Raw genomic sequence first — 22,553 nt, 5'->3', positions numbered from 1 at the left:
TTTTTCCCTTTTCTCTTTTTTTTTCCTTTTTTTTTGAGATGGAGTTTTGCTTTTGTCAGCCAGGCTGGAGTGCAATGGTGTGATCTTGGCTCATTGCAACCTCTGCCTCCCAGGTTCAGGCGATTCTTCTGCCTCAGCCTCCCAAGTAGCTGGTGTTACAGGAGTGTGCCACCATGCCCAGCTAATTTTTGTATTTTTAGTAGAGATGGGGTTTCACCATGTTGGCCAGGCTGGTCCTGAACTCCTGACCTCATGATCCACTGACCTCATGATCCGCCATCCTCGGCCTCCCAAAGTGCTGAGATTACAGGTGTGAGCCACTGCCCCCAGCCAAATATATGCTTTTTAATGACCTGAGGGATAAAGGTGCTCAGAAAGAAAGATGGTGATATAGGGAGAATTAAGGTTACTAAGGCAAGGGGCAGATATGTGGTGTATGTATATCCTCATATATATACACACACATATAAAAATGTATAAATGTACATTTAAATATATATATGTATAATTAAACATGTTAAACATAAATATGTTTAAGTTAATACAACATTGAATATATATTTAAATGATGACAATCAATAGTCTTAAAAATATGTTTTCTATTTTAAATCTTTAAGTGGTGTCAGTAGAGTATTAAATAATTGAAGTAGTTTAAAAGGACATAAAATTGAGGAGTCAATATGGATAAGATCATAGAAATGAAAGGGAAAATACAGAAGTATTATAGATTAAATGTCAGTATTCTGCAGCTGCTTTAATATTCTGGAGAATTTGGTTACGGATATTGATTTGTTTTAGGAGAGCTGTTCTAAGAATTTTCCTTTGTAGGATACATTTGGGGATGGTTTTTATTTTGGCATAGCAAGTAGCTCAAATGCCACTGGAATAAATTCAGGACTTTCACATTTGTCTCAGTTTAATATGCTTTTTCAGTTGTTGCACAGTACTTTATAACTTTTTTTTTTTTTTTTTGATGGCTGAAAAATGGCTTTGTGGGCTGATGTAGGCCATGGAAAATTGAAAGCCAAAGCTCTAAGATATATAAATTTTTCATCTCTTGGTTTAGTAGAAAGTGTCTTAGATTTGACTAGAGCATATCAGTTTTCACATGAGTTTACTAATTTTTCTGTATATGTGTTCTTCAGACTGAGAGATTTCTTTGACAAGCTGTGTAAGCCGCAGAAGTTTCATATTCTGATGAATAAGCTGGCCTGTAGTGGTGGAAGCAATGATGAAGATCTTGGCTAGCAGAGCACATGGCCTGTTTTTACCATTTCTAGTTTAAGTCAGCTGCACTGTAAGTGGCTTAGGATGTGGTTGGCTGCTGCTCACTTCGTCTGGCACAGATCACAGAATCTTTTCAAAGTCGAGACACTTGACTTTGTGCTGGAAATGTCTGTCTAGCTGTTTACATTTTCATTCTCTTCCCTTTACTTCTTATTTTTTTTAAGGTCTATGTACAGACATGGAGCACTCAGAATCTTTCTATGACCATTGCACGAGATGAGTATCCGTCCCACCCTATGGTGCTCCGAGGTATTAATCAGAAGGCTGCCTTTCCACAGTACCAGCCTGTCATCATGCTGGAGAAGGGATATACCATCCACTGGAATGGGCCAGCACCACGGACTACATTTCTATACCTCGTCAACTTCAACAAGTATGTTTCTAATGCTGTTATTTCAAATAGTCGAGTGAGTAGTAATTTAGCAGAGAAAAAGAATAACTCATATCTCCTTTGCAGCAAGCAAAGACAGCCAATTTTATGTACTTTGCTTCTCTTGTGGGGAGGCTATATATTTTGTGTGGATGGAATTAAGAGATTATGCAAATGGAATCCTGTCATTTCAAAAACATTTCTTTTTCTCTGTGGTCAAGTTATTATGCATATAAAGCCATTCAACGATAGGTTTTAATACAGTCTGCTGAGTGCTTTAATTCCCTATAGCTGGGATGGGAAGTAGTTTTATATGGTGTTCCAGCAGATTCTTACCTGAAAAATTACAAAGATTTTTGAGGCTGAGTTTAGCCTTGGCAGAAGAAAGTGGTGGGATGGGTTAGTAATACCTGCTGGGGCAAGAAGTGAAAGAGTTGGGACATGAAGGCCAGGTGTTTACTAGTCCTGCTGGAAAGCACTATTTTATCCCTTCCTGATTTCTCAGTTGTCTATTCTAATATCACATGCAATCCTAGGTGCAATTTTGACAATTAATTTATTCAAGTGTTTAGTGTGTGTCAGCTGACATAAAGATGAATGAGAGAAGTGCTTGCCTTCTAGGAGTTCACAGTAGAAAGGTAGAAAAAACTCAGGTAAACAGATAAACCAAAGCTGTGTTTTAGTGGACAAATGATAGAGCAACTATTAAATAATTCTGCCTAAGGGAGTTGAGCCAGGCTGCAGTGAAGAATGATTCTGATGAAGCAATCAGTCTTGTTATATTAATAAAAGCATGGTGTTGGGAAAGAGCCAGTTCTCCTGGGGGAAATGATGGATTCAGTGTGATGGGGACATAGGATGTATCAGGGGAAGTGACAGAATGTGAAACTAGGAAGGTGGGATGGGACTATTTAGAAAGGGAGGGGTAAACCGCATGTATCTTATTAATCTAAATACATGTGGCTATTAACCTGTGCAACTCTATGAAACTGCTGAGATATGTACCTGAAAAATTGAAATGGCTTGTTCACCTGACTCATCAGCAAGCCCTGACTTGTCAGAATACTCTTAAAACATCCAGTTGAAATGAACAGAGAAGGACTAGAGGATATAGGATTTTAGCTGTAAGCAGCTCACTTCCAAGGATAATGAACATCGTGGCAGATGCCCTTGTTCTGAAATTGCTGGGCCTCTAGCATGTGCTCTGAGCTGAACCATTACCGTTACTGTTACTGTTTTCCTCTAATTGTTGCTGCTGTGCCCTGTGCCCTACCTACACAGTAACCAAGCCAAAAGGCCAGTACTTATTCCTATCTCTTCCTTCTCCCTCATCACTCCATCTTGTCAGTAACTACACTTTGTTGGTTCTAGCTCTTAAAGTCTTCTAAACCTGTCCACTCCTTTCTACCCTCAGTGTTAGTGGCTGAGTCAAGCCCTCATCATCTCTTGCCTAGCTCCATGCAGCAACCCCCACCTCGGTCTCCCCACCTCCAATCCTTAGTCCACATTGTGGCCCAGAGTGAGATTTCTGAAAGCCCAATCTGATATCATCAGTGAGTTGCACTTCTTCTTTCAGTGAGAAGCCAATGAAAGAAACAAATGATTGTCAGAGAGGATGGAGAGATGTCAAAGGGTTAACAGTGCTCTCTAAGTTATATTGGGCAGAATTACGAATTGCAGGTGAGGGATGACAAGAAAATGATATGCAGTGTTCTGTAAAGCACTTTGCATACCTTTCCATCAAATACTCAGCAACTAAAAATATTTTAAAGTAAAAAAAAAAAGCTGAGCCTAGAAGTTTCAGAAATCCACATGGGCATGACATTCAGCCATACTTCTTCAGTCAGCTAAAAGTTTATAAAAATTACATCATGGTCAGAGGCAAAAGGAAGAGATGGACAATTTTTTCCCCTCAATTTAAGATAATTATAGAGGAGTCATAGATTTTGTCATAATGGCCGCTTCTGAAAATAACACTTTAAAAGTTATGAAAGCAGTGCTTATTCATTAAATAAAATGAGGAAAATATAGAAAAACATAAAGAAAATGGAAATAATCTCTAGTCCTCCTAACCAAAGTGAGGCTTTGTAAACATATATAGTTTACTCCCCTCTTTCTAAACTCAGTTGCTTTGTGCATAGGGATGTGCCATAATTTTTTTTTAACTACCCCCTTTTTCCATGAACATTTAGGTCATTTGTCCTGCACCCCCCATTTTGCTATGATAGACAATAATCCATATAACATCTCATGTATTTTTTCTGCATTTTCTAATCTTTAGTGGGAGTATTTTTTTCACTTTAAAATCTAGGTTTTTTTTTTTTTTTTTTTTTTTTTTTTTTTTTTTTTTTTTTTTTTTTTTTTTGGAGACAATGTCTTGCTCTGTTTCCCAGGCTGGAGTGTGGTAGTGCAATCTTAGCTCACTGCATCCTCTTCCTCCTGGGTTAAATTGATCCTCCTACCTAAGCCTCCCGAGTAGCTGGGACTACAGGCATATGCCACCACACCCAGCTAATTTTTGTATTTTTTGTACAGACAAGGTTTAGCCACATTGCCCAGGCTGGTCTCAAATCCATGCACTCAAGTAATTACCATCAGTGACCCAGCACACAGAAGAAATTTAAGGAGAAAACCATGGTTAGGGGCACGAAGTGGAAGAAGTGGGGGAATGAAGGACAGGTATTTGCATATACTCTAGTACTTAAAAGATAATGGCTCAAGTGTAAATTAACTTTTTTGTGTTTCTCCTTTAAAGGAATGACTGGATTCGAGTTGGCCTTTGCTATCCATCAAACACAAGTTTTCAAGTTACCTTTGGCTATTTGCAGCGGCAGAATGGCTTATTGTCCAAAATCGAAGAATATGAGCCTGTGCATTCACTGGAAGAACTGCAGAGAAAGCAATCTGAGAGGAAATTCTATTTTGACTCCAGCACGGGGTAATTCAGTGAAACCAGGGAATGAGAATTATTGCTATTTTTCTGTAATGGTAAAATTGCTAGTTCTTCAGCATCACGGCTGTTTAGTAAAGCAGCTGATGTGAGTAATTTCTGCACAGCTCTCTTAGAGGTTTAGAGGGGAACTAGAAGGACTTGTAATTATAGTTGGCAGTAGGGATCGAGTGAAGATGTTTGCTGTATACCTATTAAGGCAATTGAGAGAGAGAGATTATCCCTTGTCAATGAAGAACCAGTAGACCCAGTTGGAAATTAAAGTAATTTTTTCTCATAATAATTCTTCATATGATTATTTACATGTGATACAGTTCATATTTCAGTGAAAGCTCATTTTTCTCTTCCTGACTTAAGGTTATCTTTCAAGTTGACCTTGAGTTTTTAAAAATCACTGTGTAACTGTGGAATATGTGCTTTCAACTTTCTCTAGGTTGCATCTTTCCACTTTTTAATTCCAATCCTCTTCTCCTGGGGTCCTGTTGGTTTTGACTGCTTTTACCCAGTTACAGTCTCAACCTGTGGGCTATGGTAGGCTCCATCTCCTGTACCCTTCCAGAAGGTAGCATGTTCCTTCAGCCTCTCTCCTCATGCAGACATTCCTCCTATAAGCCATTGTCTATGCACTGTAAAGATACCAATGGAAAGAAGACGCATTTCTTTTGCAAACTCACGGTCCATTGAGGAATGCGGGCACGTAAAGCAAGTCATTAGAAAAGGAAAAGTTGAATGCTCTTAGCCCTAAAGATAATTCACTGTGCCTTTTGGGCTGCCTCAGAAGTTCAGCCTAGAGTACCAGTGACATCCTGAGAGGATGATCCTGGAGCTAATTCTTGAGAAACACTTAGGAGATGGAAAAAGAGATGGGTGAGATGTCTTACACAGAAGAGACTGTGTGCACGAATGCATGGAGGCATGGCAGAACGTGGCATTGCATGTTTGGGGAAAGGCAAGAAGTTCAGAGTGGGGAGAAGGGTGGGAGATTGATTTGGAGAATGAAGTTGGGGCTCAGTTGTTAAGTGCCTGGTTAGCCTTTAAATAAGATGCAACTCATTTGCCCTAAGTCCCCCAGCAACAGTGTTATCAGCTTAAAAGTTTTATTATCACAATTGTCTCCAATTTTTATTTTTTTTTCTTTTGTTTTTCTTTTTTTAAGAGACGGGGTATCACTGTTGCCCTGGCTGGAGTGCAGTTCACAGGCACAGTCATGGCACAATACAGCCGTAATCTTCTGGGCTCAAGTGATCCTCCCACCTCAGCCTCCCAAGTAGTTGCGGCCACCACACCCAGCATTGATTTTCAGTTTTTGATTAGAACTAAACAACTACTTAGACTTTCATTCTGTAGATGATAGAACTTCCAGATTCCCAGTTGATTTTCCACAAGAATAAAACGAATATCCAAATTTGTAAGAATAGTCTGGTGACAACTTAATGATTAAAAGTGTAAAAAGATGGGAAATACTTTCTGATCTAGGTATTTCAAGAATTGTGAAGTCCTAATTCTATTTGGTTGGTGCAAAAGTAATTGTGGTTTTTGTCATTTTTTTTTTTTTTTAATGCTCTCAGTTCTAGAGATATTTAATGGGCCTTTTGGGCCGATTTGTACCTCATAATCTCAACTTTGTACTGTTCATTGACCTCATATTAAAATGTGAATTCTTCATCTCTAGTAATCAGTCACATTTGATCAAGTTTTTCAGAGTCTTGACTTCCTTTGGTTTGGAAGGACTGGGTTTGCTGACAGAGGTTGATCTGCCACCTGGAAGTTAGATTTTTAAATTCACCTTGGTAGTAGGAAGATAATTCAGAATGGGTGGGATGGACTGTTCATTTTGCCTGATTTTGGCCCTGATATAGACAGAAGGAACCCAGGTCTGTCTGCTCTTTGTAAATATTACAGGAAATGATTTGAGACTTTATCTTGGCCTTAGCCAAACAAGTCACAGTTCCTGTTTTTATTATTTCAGTTTTGTGCCTTAACCAAAATGATTTATGAACAAGAACAGCAAAAAGAGTGACCACACTAATTTACCAAATCCTCAACTCAACACATGATGTATAAAGTTTTCCAAGGAATTTTTGAGCCAAACCGAATTTCATCCTCCTAAATTACCTATGGAGCTAATTCAAAGCAGAAATCAGCTTTGATATGTTCTAGAACAATGGAAGCATGGCATGAAAATATTTTCTAAAGTTTTGCTGCATTTGACTTAGGACCCTTGAAGGATTGAAAGAAAACAGAAACAACTTTATTCATTTTATATATATATATTTTTTTTAAGGAAAAGTTACTCTAGTGGAGGAATATCTCTTTTGTCCATGAGTTTGATTTGAGGAATTTTGTGAGTTTTCAAGAGTAAGTCTAACTACAATGATTGTTCTTTGTGTGTATGTGCAGGTTACTGTTTTTGTATCTCAAAGCCAAAAGCCACAGGGATGGCCACAGTTACTGTTCATCTCAGGGATGTGAAAGAGTCAAGATCCAGGCAGCCACAGACTCAAAGGACATCAGTAACTGCATGGCCAAAGCATACCCACAGTACTACAGAAAGCCATCAGCGGTCAAGCGGATCCCATCCATGCTCACTGGACTCTGTCAAGACTGCGGCACTCGGCAGGTAAACAAGGATGAAAAGTGGTCTGTGGCCAGGGAGAAAAAGTCAGAGGGTTTCTTTGCAATAGGAATACTTTTCTTTGAAACATCTCTGTTGCCCGTTTATGGACACTGCATGGTATATCCTGAATTTTGGCCCATGCTAAAATATGATGTGGATAAGAAGCAAACTAGTCCAAATTTATAACAGAGATACGTCCCCCTATGATATGTGAGTTCACCGTGGACAACTGCAGATTTTCCATAGTTTGAAATTAAAGGTTGCTATGTTGGTCCTCATTTTTTTTTTCTTTCTCAGATATTTGATACTTTTGCAATATTACGGTTGGATTTAGTGCCAGTGATGAAAAAAAGATACTTTGTTTTATTGGCACAGTGTTTTATTGGCACACTTTTCTAAAAATACGGCTAATATGAAAATGGTTTCCTTTTTATAAGGTGGAAATTCACTCTATTTTTGAAACATATGCCACTACATATATATCCGTAATTAAAAGTACAGACTACCACATCACTCTATCATTTCTGTTAAAAAAAAAAAGTACAGACTGACTTAGTTTAGAAATGAAAATGCTTCTTCTAACATTCTTGATTAGATGGCCTCCTACTGGATCTCAAGAAAACACTGCAATGAAAGTGAACCCACAATAGAAGTTAAAATTAGGCCTACAGAAGGGGTTCCAAAGGAAATCAGATCAGTTCCAAGTGAAAAAAACAAAGGATGGAGCTGCCCTGATTTATATTTCATCTTTACACTAACAAATATAGACTAAGGGAAGTGGTTCTCAAAGTGTGGCCCCCAGACCAGCAGCATCAGTATCCCCTGGGAACTTGTAGAAAATGGGAATTCTTGGGCCCCACCCACATCCTAGTGAATCAGCAACTCTGGGGATGGGACCCAGCAATCCGTTTTAACCAGCCCTGTAGCTGATTCTGATACATGTTCACATTTGAGTTCCACTGAGAATTTTTTTTTTAAAAGCAATAATTATCACAGATATGCATAGTCTGTTAATATGGAGAAAACTAAATCTTTTCATTTCTTACTATCCTAAGTGTTAACAAAATTGGCTGGGCGAGGGGGCTCATGCCTGTAATCCCAACACTTTGGGAAGCCGAGGCGGGCTTGAGGACAAGAGATTGAGACCGTCCTGGCCAACATGGTGAAATCCTGTCTTTACTAAAAATACAAAAGTTTCTGGGTGTGGTGGCTCGTGCCTGTAGTCCCAGCTACTCAGGAGGCTGATGCAGAAGAATTACTTGAACCTGGGAGGTAGAGGTTACAGTCAGCCGAGATTGCACCACTACCCTCCAACCTAACGACAGAGCGAGACGAGACTCCATCTCAAAAAAAAAAAAAGAAAGAAAAAATTACTTTCACTAATAAGTTCCATATTTCTCTCATTTTTTTCCATTGTTTATATCCATTAGTGGCAGTAAAAGCAGGAAGAAAGAGGTGGATTTATGTTTCCCACTAGGACACTAGGATGTATAAGTTGTTTTGTTTTTGTTTGTTGTTGCCGTTGTGATGCAGTCTCTCTCTGTTGCCCAGGCTGGAGTGCTGTGGCATGATCTCCACTCATTGCATCTTTGCCTCCTGGGTTCAAGCGATTCTCCTGCCTTGGCCTCCTGAGTAGCTAGGACTACAGGCGCGTGCGACCACACCTGGCTAATTTTTGTATTTTTACTAGAGATGGAGTTTTGCCATGTTGCCCAGGCTGGTCTCGAACTCCTGACCTCAAGTGATCTGTCTGCCTTGGCTTCCCAAGTGCTGGGATTATAGGTGTGACCCATGCCTGACCAAGTTTTTTTTTTTTAATGGCAACTCTACTATCACAATCTTAGTCTCTCATATTTCTGAGCCACCTCTATTCTCTCATGCAAGTAAAACCAAAAATAAACCAACCAGCCAAAAAAAAAAAAAAAAAAAAAAAAAAAAAAAAAAAAACACCCACAAAAAAAAAAAAAAAAAAAAAAAAAACCAAAACACAAAACAACCCTGCATATGAAGGTTATATGATTCCTTGCCAGACCCATATAATAATCTGACTGTTAAAGTGACATTTTGAGATAATCTTTGTGGGGAAGTAAAATTTCCAGCCTAATTCACAAGCTGGATTTGTTAAGACCTTTCTATATTGAAGATACTTTACCTAATTTATAATAAACATTATAACTTATAAAAATAATTTAATTATAATTATCATTGGAAATATTCTAGGCCTATCTTACTAAACAATTGCATGCAGTAATACTTAGCATTCTCTATCTTGTGCATGAAGCAATGATCAGAATTCATTTTTTTAAAATGTATTGATTACTGACTTTGTGCAGTTGCAAAATAGTTGAAGTATCTGGGAACATTACTTTTATTTGAAAATTTGTGAATAGCTTTTTTTTTTTTTTTTTTTAAATATAGAGGCAAGGGTCTTACTATGTTGCCTAGGCTGGTCTCGAAGTCATGGGCTCACATGATCCTCCCACTTTGGCCTCCCAAATTGTTGGGATTACAGGTGTGAGCCACCACGCCCAGCCTAATTTTTGTTCTGAATATCAAAACCAAACACGTGTATATTAGGAGTAAATAGGAAATTTCACAGGAATTTTTGATTCCAAACTTGGAGACTTCAAACAACTATCCAGCTTCTGAATGCTGCTTAGGATCATTTAGATTGTTAATTTTTTTTTTTTTTTTTTTTTTTGAGATGGAGTCTCACTCTGTTGCCTAGGCTTGAATGCATTGTTGCAATCTCAGCTTGCTGCAACCTTCACCTCCCAGGCTCAAGTGATTCTTCTGCCTCAGCCTCCCAAGTAGTTGGGTCTACAGATGGGTGCCACCATGCCTGGCTGATTTTTGTATTTTTAGTAGAGATAGGATTTCGCCAGGTTGACCGAGCTGGTCTTGAACTCCTGACCTCAGGTGATCCACCCACCTTGGGCCCCCCAAAGTGCTGGGATTACAGGCGTAAGCCTCTGTGCCCAGCTGATTGTTTATTCTCGCAGTGAAATTGTTAACATTGGTTTATATGGACAGTTTACTTCTAAGTGTTAAATTGTGTGAGAATTAAGTGTTTTTGAATGAGAAGAGAGGCTTTAGGGAGGAGGTAGGCTTTGGAGACTGGGAGTAATTTGGGGGAGCCCAGGGAAAGGGGAAAAGCATTCTTGGGAAGGAGGAACAACATCGCAAAGGCAGAGTGGCAAGAAAGAAGGTGGAGTGCTTGTGGGAAAGTGAGGCCCTGTGTGAGTGTGACAGCACAGAAGGAAATAGGGTCTTGTCCATAAGGCACAACTCTTTTTATGGAATGCTTTGCAGATCACAAAGGGGAGTTGAGACCTGGGCGTGTACAAAATTATTCTAAAAGTTTCTAAACCGGGTAGTCCTTGTTATCTACACTTCTTTCCTTGGTCCTAGAGTGACTGAGTCCCAATTTGGGACTAGAGGTTTGAAAAACACCTTAAAAAATATTTGTGCCTGTTTATCCATAAAATGTTTATAAATATTTACATATAAATATAAAGCATATTTATTTAATCACGTATGGAACTGAAGTGAACAACAAGAATAAAATTTATTTGAAACTGGAATTGCTCCAGAAAATGAGGAGCAAATATATACTTGCTGTGTTAAGAATATCAAGATGGAATTCTAGGACATAAAATATGTACAAAAAGTTCAGAATAAAATACACCCACTGGCTTTAATTATAATTACGTTTATATTGAGGGAACCTTTTGGAGGAAGGTAAGATGTGCCATAAATATGAAACATCTTCTCTGCCTAGGTGGTGTTTACTAGTGATCCTCATAAAAGTTACCTCCCGGTGCAATTTCAGTCACCTGGTAAAGCAGAAACCCAGCGTGGAGACCCGTCTGTTATTTCTGTAAGTACCATCTGGTGTTGTCTGAGGCTGTTCTAGGTGGTATAACAAAATGCCATAAACTAGAGAGCTTATAAACAACAGAAATCTACTTCTCACAGTTCTGGAGGCTGGAAAGTCCAAGAGCAAGGTGCCAGCAAATTGAGTGTCTGGTGAGCCTGGTTCATGGATAGAGCCTTCTCACTGCATTCTTACAGGGTAGAAAGGTCCAGGGATCTCTCTCAGACTTCTTTTATAAGAGCGCTGATCCCATTCATGAGGGTTACACTGTCATGTCCTGACCACTTCCCAAAGATTCTACCTGCTAATACTGTTACCTTGGAGATGACATTTTCAACAGATAAATATTTGGCAGGACACAGGCATTCAGACCAGATGTGCACACTGGCGTAGCTTCTTGCTTTTATCTTCTATCTTGGTGACATGAATTACCTCTGACTATAGTCACTGGTTTGTAATCACATTTTCTATTATTGGTAGCAAGCAATACAATAGAGGTATAAATACCTCCTAAACATTTGTGTTTTTAAATAAATTTAAGAAATGTTTTTTTTCCTAAGTAGATTGTGTCTACTCATTAACTTTGTTCTTGGAGACTTTATAAAATAACCTTCAAGGTTGTTTAAGATATGGGAAATAAAAGTTTTAACAACTCTTTGGCCTTTTAAGATTGCCTCTTCTGTATTTTTTTCAGTTGAGGAAAATGAAGATGCAAAGTGTTAGTTGTCTTTTCTAAGTGACTTGATGGAAGTGTAGACATGAGTTTCAGTATCAACACTAGCATGTGCTCATAGAGCCAGGTTAGCCACTGAGAACCAGGTCTCAGCATGTGGCCTGTCCAAAATCAGGGTACCACCTGGGTGCCTGATTGACCTGGGTGCCACCATACAAAGAACTCTGGGTGACAGGTATCCAACCTTTGAACCAGGACTCAGCCAAAACCTGTGCCATCTCACATGGTCTCCTTAGGGGCTTGGTTTTTTTAGTGGTGGGCAACATAATCACAAATCCATATATACGTGGACAGAATTAAAGTTTACTTTGTTTGTTTCTCTTTTTTTTTATTTTTTATTTTTTTAGTTGTAGTAAAATACATATAAACTTTACCATCTTAACCATTCTCAAGCGGGCAAGCCGTTCATTGATATGAAGTCCATTCAGATTGTTGTGCAGCCATCCCTGCCATCCAGCTCTGGAACTAAAGTTCTACTTCACAACTCTGAATTAAGACTATCCCTATGTAAATGTAGCTCAAAGATTCTTGGGTTTTTTTGTTTGTTTGTTTGTTTTTGAGACAGGGTCTCACTCCGTCACCCAGGCTGGAGTGCAGGGGTGCAGTCTTGGCTCACTGCAACCTCCACCTCCCAGGCTAAATTGACCCTCCCACATAGCTGGGACTAAAGGCACAGGCTACAGCACTTCGTTAATTTTTAAAACATTTTTTATAGAAACGGAGTCCCACAGTGTTGCTCAGGCTAGTCTTGAACTTCTGGGCTCAAGTGATCCTTCCACCTTGGTCTCCCAAAGTGCTGGGATTACAGGTGTGAGCCATCACACCAGGTTAAAGATTCTTCAAGTCTGTGTTTATACCTGTTCCCCTCCTTTAGCAGTTCTGCATTTTGTAATATACTCATGATGTAATTTTATTGGCATGAAATTTGCTATCTCAGCATCTGACTGCAGTCAGCTGCATGAGGAACCTGATCCCAGCCTGTTAGCTTGGTATCTGGTGGGAGTTGCATAAGGGAAAGCAGGTGGGTGCTGAGTCTCACTGCTCTGGGTAGTTTACTAGATAATTGAGAAGATATATGCTCCCTGAGAAAACATTGTGGGACTCCATTGCTACATACTGGGTGCCTGGGACTCTAGAAAAATCATGCTTATCTCTAGTACTTGTCACATTCATTATCTGAAAACTCTTCCCTCCGATCTGGCATTGCATTAGGGTTTTTGTTTGTTTGTTTTGAGACAGAGTCTCCCCCTGTCTTCCAGGCTGCTGTGCAGTGGCTCTATCTTGGCTCATTGCAACCTCCAACCTCCCGGTTCAAGCGATTCTCCTGCCTCAGCCTCCTGAGTAGCTGGGATTATAGGCACCAGCCACCACGCCTAGCTAATTTAAAAATTTTTATTAGAGATGGGGTTTCACCAAGTTGGCCAGACTGGTCTTGAACTCCTGACCTCAGGTGATTCACCCTCCTCAGCCTCCCAGAGTGTTGGGATTATAGGCCTGAGCCACTGCACCCAGCTGGTTTTGTTTTTTTTTAAGACAAGGTCTTGCTGTGTTGCCCAGGATGACCTTGAACTCCTAGACTCAGGTGACCCTCCTCCTTCAGCCTCCTGAGTAGCTGAGATTACAGGCATGGGCCACTGGACCTTGCTTGGCTTTAGTTTTCATGGAAAGTTTTGTGGTTTTTTTTTTTAAGCAACAGGTTTTGGGGATACTTTTCATGGGTGTAGTTTGAATACGTTGAGGACTGTTATGTAATTTTTCTTAAATGTACCTCAATTTTAAGTATTGAGATTTTTAAAAATAAGGAAATATGTCTAGTCTTTCCATATATAAAATTTACTTCAAATGCTTCCAGAACTATTCACTGGATTGGTGCAATTTAAACATAGCTAAAGGACCTTTTTTTCTTTTTTCTCTGAGACAGAGTCTCACTCAGTTGCCCAGGCTGGAATGCAGTGGCACCATCTCCACTGACTGCAGCCTCCACCTTCTGGGTTCAAGCAGTTCTCCTACCGCAGCCTCGCAAGTAGCTGGGATCACATGCATGTACCACCACGCCCAGCTAATTTTTGTCTTTTTAGTAGAGATGGGGTTTCACCATTTTGGTCAGGCTGGTCTCAAACTCCTGACCCAAGTGATTCGTTCACCCTGGCCTGCCAAAGTGCTGGGATTGGATTACAGGCATGAGCCACCGAGCCCGGCCTTAAAGGGCCATTTTGAATATCACTGAGATCAAAAGTGATTAGAAGTAAAATTTAAACATTATAATTTCCCCAAGCATGGACAGTACAGTGGTGAGAACATTTCTCCTTTGTTAGCCTTTAACATAGTTTATAATTTTACAGCTTAGAAACAGTGCCTTTGGGTTTAATTAGTGTTTAGTCAGTTGTTTTGTTTTGTGTCTTCCTTTCTGGCTGAGAAATTAATGATATTTGGAAATGTCTGGGGTCCTTTTTCTTGAAAAGATCACAAACCATTGATTTAAAGAGGATGACTATGAAAATTTAGCTCACAATAATTGTGAAATAAATGTAGTAGTTCCTTGTAGCTTAAATTCGAGTAAAATTACCACTTTGTCATTTTGATCTCAGAGGAGAGCTGTATTTATAGCAAACTACAAATATAAACTAACGTGGAATTCCTGTGGGTCAAGGCATGATATATATTTCTATGTGTGTGTGTATCATTTCTGAACCAATATGACAATAAATGAACCATCTGAGCTGAAGTATAGAGGCAGCCACCTATCATTGACTTACAAAGCTTTGACCCCAGTTAGAGAGTATATGTAAGAAGGAAGGCCTTGAGCACTGCAGAATGAGTCACGCAGTTTAGCTGAGTTGGGGACACCATGCCTTGCTCAAAGCAGCTTCTCCAGTCAGCAAACAAACATCAGTCAAGGCAGAATCTATAGGCAGCGTCTGGGATCACAGGCACAATTTCAGATGGTGAGTAAAAACCAAGTGAAACATACAATTGGAACCTTGGAAATATGCTTTGAATCATGGGTTTAGAAGACAAAGGGAAAGGGCTGGAAAAATGAGTCATCCTGCAGATGTTCTCGAAATGATGATGACAGCAGAAGTCGTGTTTGCGTTCTCAGGTCAATGGCACCAGCTTTACCTTCCAAAATGCAGGCGTCCTCCTCCTTGTTGTGAATGCGTGCAGTGTTCCATTCCAGCTGACGGAAAGAAAGGATTTTCTTCTTGCTAATGTCAGTCGCATGGAAGAGTACTTAAAAACAGGCATCCCTCCAAGGTAGGTCAAGCTTGTGCTGTAACCAGGAAAAGCCACCTTAAAGATGTGAAGTGCTCCAGACCAATAATGGCTGGTCAACTCTGATTTTTCGCTCTGGACATTCAGGGCTCTGTGCAAGGTATTCATTCCTCTCCTACCTCAGATGGATGCTCACGTCATCTAAGCTGCTTATCACTGACAAGCCATTGCTTATCAGTGGCAGAACTTGGATGTTGCAAGATTTTACAAATGGTGGAAAGGCTCTTAGGAGGGAAAAAAGCTCATTGTTTGGAACATTACTATCCCATTTTTTATTATTTTTTGAGTCTCATAAAACAAGTATCAGAGCATTATACTTTTTAGCATTAAGTTGATGTATTTTGTCCAGTCTCCCACAGAAGGCTTATTACTATTTGAAGTGATTTTCCAGGCAATTCACCTTTGTAGCCATCTGTCCCACTGATGCTCTTGGACAGCACTGCACTATGACTAATACAGGAAGTCATCACCTGGGTCACTTGGAAATGGCTGGAAAAGAGTAAATTGATTTTTGAAGTGGTTGAGTGTGCAGTCGCTCTTTTAGTGCAGTAGTCTGATTAGTTTTCTTTGCTGTCTGAAGAAAGCTGCACAGGAGAGAAACCTTTCCTTTTCTGGGTTCGTTAGACCCTACCTAAAGGCAGAGATGAACTCGGTGTTTTCTGCCTTTGCCGCAGATGTTGATTCATACACAGGCTTTCATTTAGTGGAACCATTAAGGAAGGAACATAAGCTTCCCCCAAATTAAAGGCCTATCAGGCTTTAGAATCATTTTCTGATTGCTTACACTCTGACTAGTTTATAGAACCAGATCCCAATAAATTCCATGAAGTCACTGGATTATTTGGATATAACATTAATTGTGTATATGTAGTTCTGTCTTCTGGTTTAAGACACTTGTACAGCCTCAATTTTCTTAAAGGATTTAAAGATTTTTCCTAATGTTGAAAACACATGCACTCACTTCCCCTAAAACAATCTAGGATTTAAACCTCACCACAGATATTTAGGACAACATGGCAGTATCGCAAGGTACCCCATAGATTTAAGAGGTAAAGCCAACTCATTAACAGAAAGGCTTTTAAGGTACTGGTAATGCTGTTTCTTGATCTGCCCTCTGGTTATACAGATAGGTTTTGTTTGCAAAACTTCAATGTGTGTGTTGTATTTTAATAAAGTGTTAAGAAGGTATGGAGCAACTGGCAGTGACTTCTGTGGAGATTGAGCACATGTCTATGTGTATAGGGTTGGGGGGTGACCGTATGATCTTGTGGGTAATTCTAACTTATCGAAGAAATAGGGTGGTAGTGCTTAGACTGCTGCACTGTTTCTAGATTGTGTCACCACTGCTTTAGAAAGACTACAGTAGGCTGGGTGTGGTGGCCCACACCTTAATCCCAGCACTTTGGGAGGCCCAGGCAGGCGGATCACCTGAGGTCACGGGTTTGAGACCAGCATGGCCAACAGGGTGAAACCTCGTTTCTACTAAAAATACAAAAAATTAGCCCTACATGGTGGTAGATGCCTGTAATCCCGGCTACTTGGAAGGCTGAGGCAGGGGAATTGCTTGAACGCAAGAGGCAGAGTTTGCAGTGAACTGAGATTACGCCACCGCACTTCAGCCTGGGCAACAGAGCGAGACTCTGTCTCCAAAAAAAAAGAAAAGAAAGACTATAGTAAAGAACTCATACCATCATGAGACTTAAGGCTCTTCATCTTAAGAACTATAAAGACCCACATTAAGACATACTACGTAAATCTCAACTTCCTGTAGACATCCTTGATGACTTTGAAAATAAATCAATCTGATGTTACCTTTTAATTAATAAGAGCTACTCAGAGCCCCCTAAACACTGATTTGTTCTTGAAAAAAAAAATTTTTTTTTCAGTAATACTGGCCAAGAGGTCAGACACAGTGGCCCATTCCTATAATCCCAGCACTTTGGGAGGCTGTGGCAGGACGATTGCTTGAGGCCAGGAGTTCAAGACTAGTCTGGGCAATGTAATGAGACCTTGTCTTTACAAAAAATTTAAAAATTATCTGGATATACAGGCACATATCTGTAGTCTCAGCTACTGGGGAGGCTAGCACAGGAAGACGCCTTGAGCCCAAGAGTTTGAGGCTTCATTAAGTTGTAATTGTATCACTGCATTTCAGCCTGGGTGACAGAGCAAGGAATCTATGTCTGAAAAAGCAAAACAAAACAAAAAACAGTTGCCCAGGCTGGAGTGCAGTGGTGTGATCACAGCTCAATGCAGACTCAACCTTCCAGGCTCAAGCGACCTTCCTGCCTCAGACTTCCAAGTAGCTGGGACTAGAAATGTGTACTGCCACACCTGACTGGTTTTTTGGTTTGTTTAATTTTTTAAAAAAATTTGTTTGTGGAGATGGAGTTTTGCTGTTTCCCAGGCTAGTCTTGAGCTCCTGGGCTCAAGTGATCCTCTTATCTCCGCCTCCCAAAAAGTGCTGGAATTAAAGGTGTGAGCCACTGCACCCAGCTGGCCAAGAACATTTCTGATTAAAGTTTTTGAAGCAGTGAGTTTGTATGTACACACACACACACACACACACACACACATACAGAAAATAAATACATCATTAAATACATTGCTAAAGGATATGCAACAGGAGCTGAATCAAAGGAGAGACTCTCCTTGTTGCTGAATGGAAAAATTAATAAAAATGTCACTTTACCTTAATTAAAATACAAATTTGACACATTTCCGTTAATGTCCCAGAAGGTACTTTTCTATCTTACTTGATAGTTGATACTCTAGTTCATCTGGAAGAATAAATGAGAGAGTAGTAAAATATAAACAAATTACAGTAATACAAGGAGCTTGTTTTATCAAATATTAAAATAAACCATGAAGCCGTGGTAATTAGGCCAGCATAGCTTTGGCAGAGAAGAGCAAGATCAGAGGAGAAGAACAGAGAATCCACATATAGAAACACGCATGTGTGTTGGTTTACTGTGTGACAAAGATTCCAATTCAAACCGTGTAAAACACATTTTATTTATTTATTTTTAGAATTGTGTTATCCATTTGTTTAGTAAATAGATAATAGAATGTAAATAGAATATTTGAAACTAAACAAAACCATTCTCCCATGTTACAGTAAACTTATTCCCTGATAGTGGAGGAGGAAGGGTGAGGGGTGGATGATGAGCTATTACTTAATGGCCCAGTGTATGTTATTTGGGCGATGGATACCCTAAGTGCCCTGACTTCACCACTATGCATCTTAGGAATGTAATGAAATTGCACTTGTGCCCTACAAATTTATACAAATTATAAACAACAGCAACAATAAACTATTCCCTAAAAGAGCTGTGTCCCAGACCATTTACTCGGTCAGCAGTCCCCAAACTTTTTGACATCAGAGACCGGTTTCATGGAAGATTTTTTTTTCCATGGACCGGAGGGGGAGAGGGATGGTTTCAGGATGATTCAAGTGCATTACATTTACTGTGCACTTTATTTCTATTATTATTACATTATATAATGAAATAATTATGTGAAATAATTATTTCATTATATTACAATTATGTAATTGTATTGTAATTATATATAATATATAATTGTAATGTATAATATATTACTATGTAATTATATATATGATATATTACAATGTAATTATGTTATATATAATGAAATATTACAATGTAATAATTACGCAACACACCATATGTAGAATCAGTGGGAGATTTGAGCTTGTTTTCCTGCAACTGTCTGGTCCATCTAGGGGTGATGGGAGACAGTGACCGATCATCAGGCATTAAATTTTCAGGAGCGCACAACCTAGGTCTCTCATATGCTCGGTTCACAATAGCGTCCCTGCTCCTGTGAGAGTTGAGTGCCACAGCTGACCTGATAGGAGGCAGAGGTCAGGCTGTAATGCAAGTGATGGGGAATGGCTATAAATACAGATGAAGCTTTGCCTGTCTGCTCACCTCTTGCTGTGGAACTCAGTTCCTAATCTACTGGTACCTGTCCATGGCCCAGGGTTGGGAACCCCTGCACTAGGTAAACTTAACATAAATGATTTGGTTACTCTGTGTGTTACCCCTTGTAAGAGCAACATGTGAAGCCCATGGTGGGGGGTGGACAGTGGGAATTGGATGAAAAAGCATCTGGGCTTTTTTTCCTTTTAGGAGTTCTGCTTTTATCTAATATTTCTATTCAGCACTCAGTTCAGAAAGCTACTTAGTAGAAAGATACTCATGCTGAAGGATTGAAACTGGTTCTGACTTTCTAAATTTTACATACAGGTCAATTGTTCTGTTGAGCACAAGAGGAGAAATAAAGCAGTTGAACATTTCAGACTTACTAGTACCTCTGGGATTAGCCAAACCAGCTCATCTTTATGACCAAGGTTTGTATCTGTATTATTCCATGAAGTTCTTACAGGGCCAGCAACATAGGCAATTCTATGGTGCAATTTAGTTACCAGCCAATTTTCATGAGCTTGTTTTGCTGGAGTGAGTCTCATTAAGATGATTTCTAAATAAGGCAACAGTATGAGAGGAAGTGTGTTGGGATGTGGTTTGTTATCTAGGGCAAGAGGAGGGTGGTGAAAGTTCATTTGCTGATGTGAGGAAGTGTAGAGTTTTTAATAGCTGCCTTTGTTTTGCTCACCTCCGACTCACCTCCTGCATTCTCTTGCTGGAATATAGCTACAAACATTGAAGCTTTTTTCTTTTCTTTTCTTTTCTTTTTTTTTTTTTTTAGGGAGCACCATATTTTTGGGATTCAGTGGAAACTTTAAACCATCATGGACTAAGCTGTTTACCAGTCCTGCTGGACAGGGCCTTGGGGTGCTTGAACAATTCATACCTTTGCAGCTGGACGAATATGGTTGTCCCAGAGCCGCCACTGTCCACAGAAGAGACCTGGAACTGCTAAAGCAAGCTTCAAAAGCACATTAGAGACTAACTGTAACTTAAGTGCTGGGGGAAAAAAATGTGAACTAACTTATTTAATTTATGGCATTTTAAAATGACACTGTTAACCCCACGGAACCATTTCCCAGTTTGATACAGAACAGGGAGAAAAAGTGTTTGAAGTCATTGCTTGGATACCAGCTTCATGCACCTTCTAGTTGTACAAAATGTTAAAGACGTCATATGTATTTGTAAGGCTGGTGTATTGAGAGAGCAGATCTCTTATTGCTCACTTTCTACCCCAGTATTTTGTAATGATCATGAACAGTGTTTTTACTTTTTGTATAATGGGGTGGGGTGGAGTGGGGGCTTCTGAGAGTCAGCCTGAGGTCTTTAGAGGACCAGCTATTGTAGCATCTTGGATACTTGAAGTCTAATGCTCAGTTGTGTCTGGTGGCAGTTGACTTGGTGGCTGGCATGTTCAGCAGCGTCTGGGGCCCTGTTTCTGGACAGCCTTTGAGGATTTTCTATGATATTGAATGACAGAGTTTTAAGCGGCAACTCAGGCCCAGCTCATGCCGTTTTTTTTTGCCTGGACATGTGCTGTTTTTATTCACTTGTATATCAATTACTTGTAAGGGTTCAACTTTCAAACAGGAAGTATATTGGGACAAAAGGGCTCTTAGGGATTAGAAATCCCTTTAATCTGTGACCGTTGGGCAAAAACTTTTCCTGCAGCAAAAGTCTGAAGCTGTTGGGACCATTTTTGCAGCTTTAATCCTTAGCTTGTTTTGACTGTGTATTTGTGTTTAAAATGCAGAGCTGAACTGAATATTTCCTTTTTTTTTTTTTTTTTTTTTTAAGAAGTAGGTTTTTTTCCTGAACCGTAAACTTGTATCGTTTTAACTTGCACAAAGGAAGTCTGTTCTTGGTGTTGCTCTTGCACTTGGGTTTTCTGTTCTTGTTTGTGTGGATTTTAAAAAGCTTTTCTGCTCATCCTCCTGCCAGGAAAATCCCAGAAAGCTTAATGATACCCCAAAATGATTACACCCAGGGAAGAAAAAAAAGGAGCGCTTTCTAGGGGCAGAATCATGGAGCGACTACTCAGAAATGAACCTCTTTATAGCCTTACAGGAATGAGTCACTCTTAATGAAATGTTAAAGCCAATTAAAAAGCCGTGATGCCCAGCTTCTCTTTCCGTGGGGTCCATTCGTCTCCTGCAGGTGAATCACGTACGGCAAGAGGCAGTGATTTGTCTGCTGCCATACCAAGAGGAAAGGAGCAGCAAAATGTCTTTATGTTCTTCCAAATCCCCTATGCATGAAGTGTAGAGGAGGGATGGCCGAGGGCAGGTGGTAGGAAGTGTGTTTCGGCTGACACTGGCAATGAGTAGATAATTTCACTTTCCTCTTCCAAGGGCAAAGGCTGATGGCCTCTACCTTTGTATCCAGGAGAAAATGCAGAGCAGCTCTGTGACTTCTGTTATTTTACAAAATTTGCTACCTCAAAGTGCTACCGATAAACCTTTCTAACTGTAAGTGCTCTTACTAAGGGCACATGTCTTAAAGTTAGTTTTTTGTTTTGTGGGGGGTTTTTTTTTGTATATTGATAAATGAGATTTTACTTATTATTATTGGATCATGGTTCCTGAAGCTCACTAAAGTTTGCGTGTGTGTGTGTGTGTGTGTGTGTGTGCATGCGTGTGTAAAGTTTTATGACTTAAATATCTTTATGTGTGTTTTTTAGAGTTTGGTTCTTTAAAGATTTGGAGAAGATATGTAAATTACCAAGGCACTCGGTTTTTCTGTTTTATATACTAATAATCAGGGCCTAAGTTAAATAAAAATATGTGTGCATGTATTCTATATATGTGTGTATGTTTATTTATTTATTATTTTATTTTTTTTGAGATGGAGTCTTGCTCTGTCTTTAGGCTGGAGTGTAGTGATGCAATCTCAGCTCACTGCAGCCTCTACCTCCCAGGTTCAAGTAATTCTCCTGCCTCAGCCTCTCGAGTAGCTCGGACTGCAGGCACCTGCCACCACACCCAGCTAATTTTTGTATTTTTAGTAGAGGCGGGGTTTCACAGTGTTGGCCAGGCTGGTCTGAAACTCCTGACCTCAAGTGATCCTCCCACTTTGGCCTCCCAAAGTTCTGGGATTACAGGCGTGAGCCACTAGCGCCTGGCCTGTCTGTGAATTTATATCTCTATGTATAAATTTAAAATTCAGATTCCAGTTGTAAAGAAGTTACTGACTGAAGTGAGGAAGACACTTGGTGGACAGAATCTACCAAGTAGATATTGTAAGAATAAGCTTCAGAAGGGCAGGGACTATATTCTCCAACACAGAGGTTCTCAACCTTGGCTGCACACTAGAATTACCTGAGGAGCTTTAAAAAATATATAGAGGCCTGGACTTCCCTCCCTTCCCCCCAGATTCAGGTTTAATTGGTGTGGGGTGCAGCCTGGGCATTGGATTTTTTTTTAAAGCTCCCTGGATGATTCTAATATGCAGCCAGGTTTTGGAACCACTGCACTAATATAATAAGCCCACTGTTTAA

General features: G+C 39.8%; 1 protein-coding gene across 2 annotated transcripts in view; it reads left to right on the top strand.

Annotated features, from left to right (window-relative positions):
• Positions 1-21,856, top strand: part of CEMIP2 (cell migration inducing hyaluronidase 2) — an 80,806-nt gene extending 58,950 nt beyond the window's left edge. The window contains exons 18-24 of one of the 2 annotated variants that reach the window (XM_017506377.2): positions 1,452-1,660; positions 4,413-4,595; positions 7,008-7,227; positions 11,006-11,104; positions 14,935-15,089; positions 19,379-19,482; positions 19,839-21,856. In XM_017506377.2, coding sequence (XP_017361866.1) covers positions 1,452-1,660; positions 4,413-4,595; positions 7,008-7,227; positions 11,006-11,104; positions 14,935-15,089; positions 19,379-19,482; positions 19,839-20,035 — 1,167 coding nt within the window. In that variant the 3' untranslated portion in view covers positions 20,036-21,856. The remainder of the gene's footprint in view (positions 1-1,451; positions 1,661-4,412; positions 4,596-7,007; positions 7,228-11,005; positions 11,105-14,934; positions 15,090-19,378; positions 19,483-19,838) is intronic. The other variant, XM_017506378.2, reaches the window with a different exon arrangement.
• The last annotated feature ends 697 nt before the right edge of the window (positions 21,857-22,553 follow it).

This window comes from Cebus imitator, unplaced genomic scaffold (genome assembly GCF_001604975.1).
Source record: "Cebus imitator isolate Cc_AM_T3 unplaced genomic scaffold, Cebus_imitator-1.0 Scaffold355, whole genome shotgun sequence".
Taxonomy (NCBI): domain Eukaryota; kingdom Metazoa; phylum Chordata; class Mammalia; order Primates; family Cebidae; genus Cebus; species Cebus imitator.
This window is presented reverse-complemented; position numbering and strand designations above follow the sequence as displayed.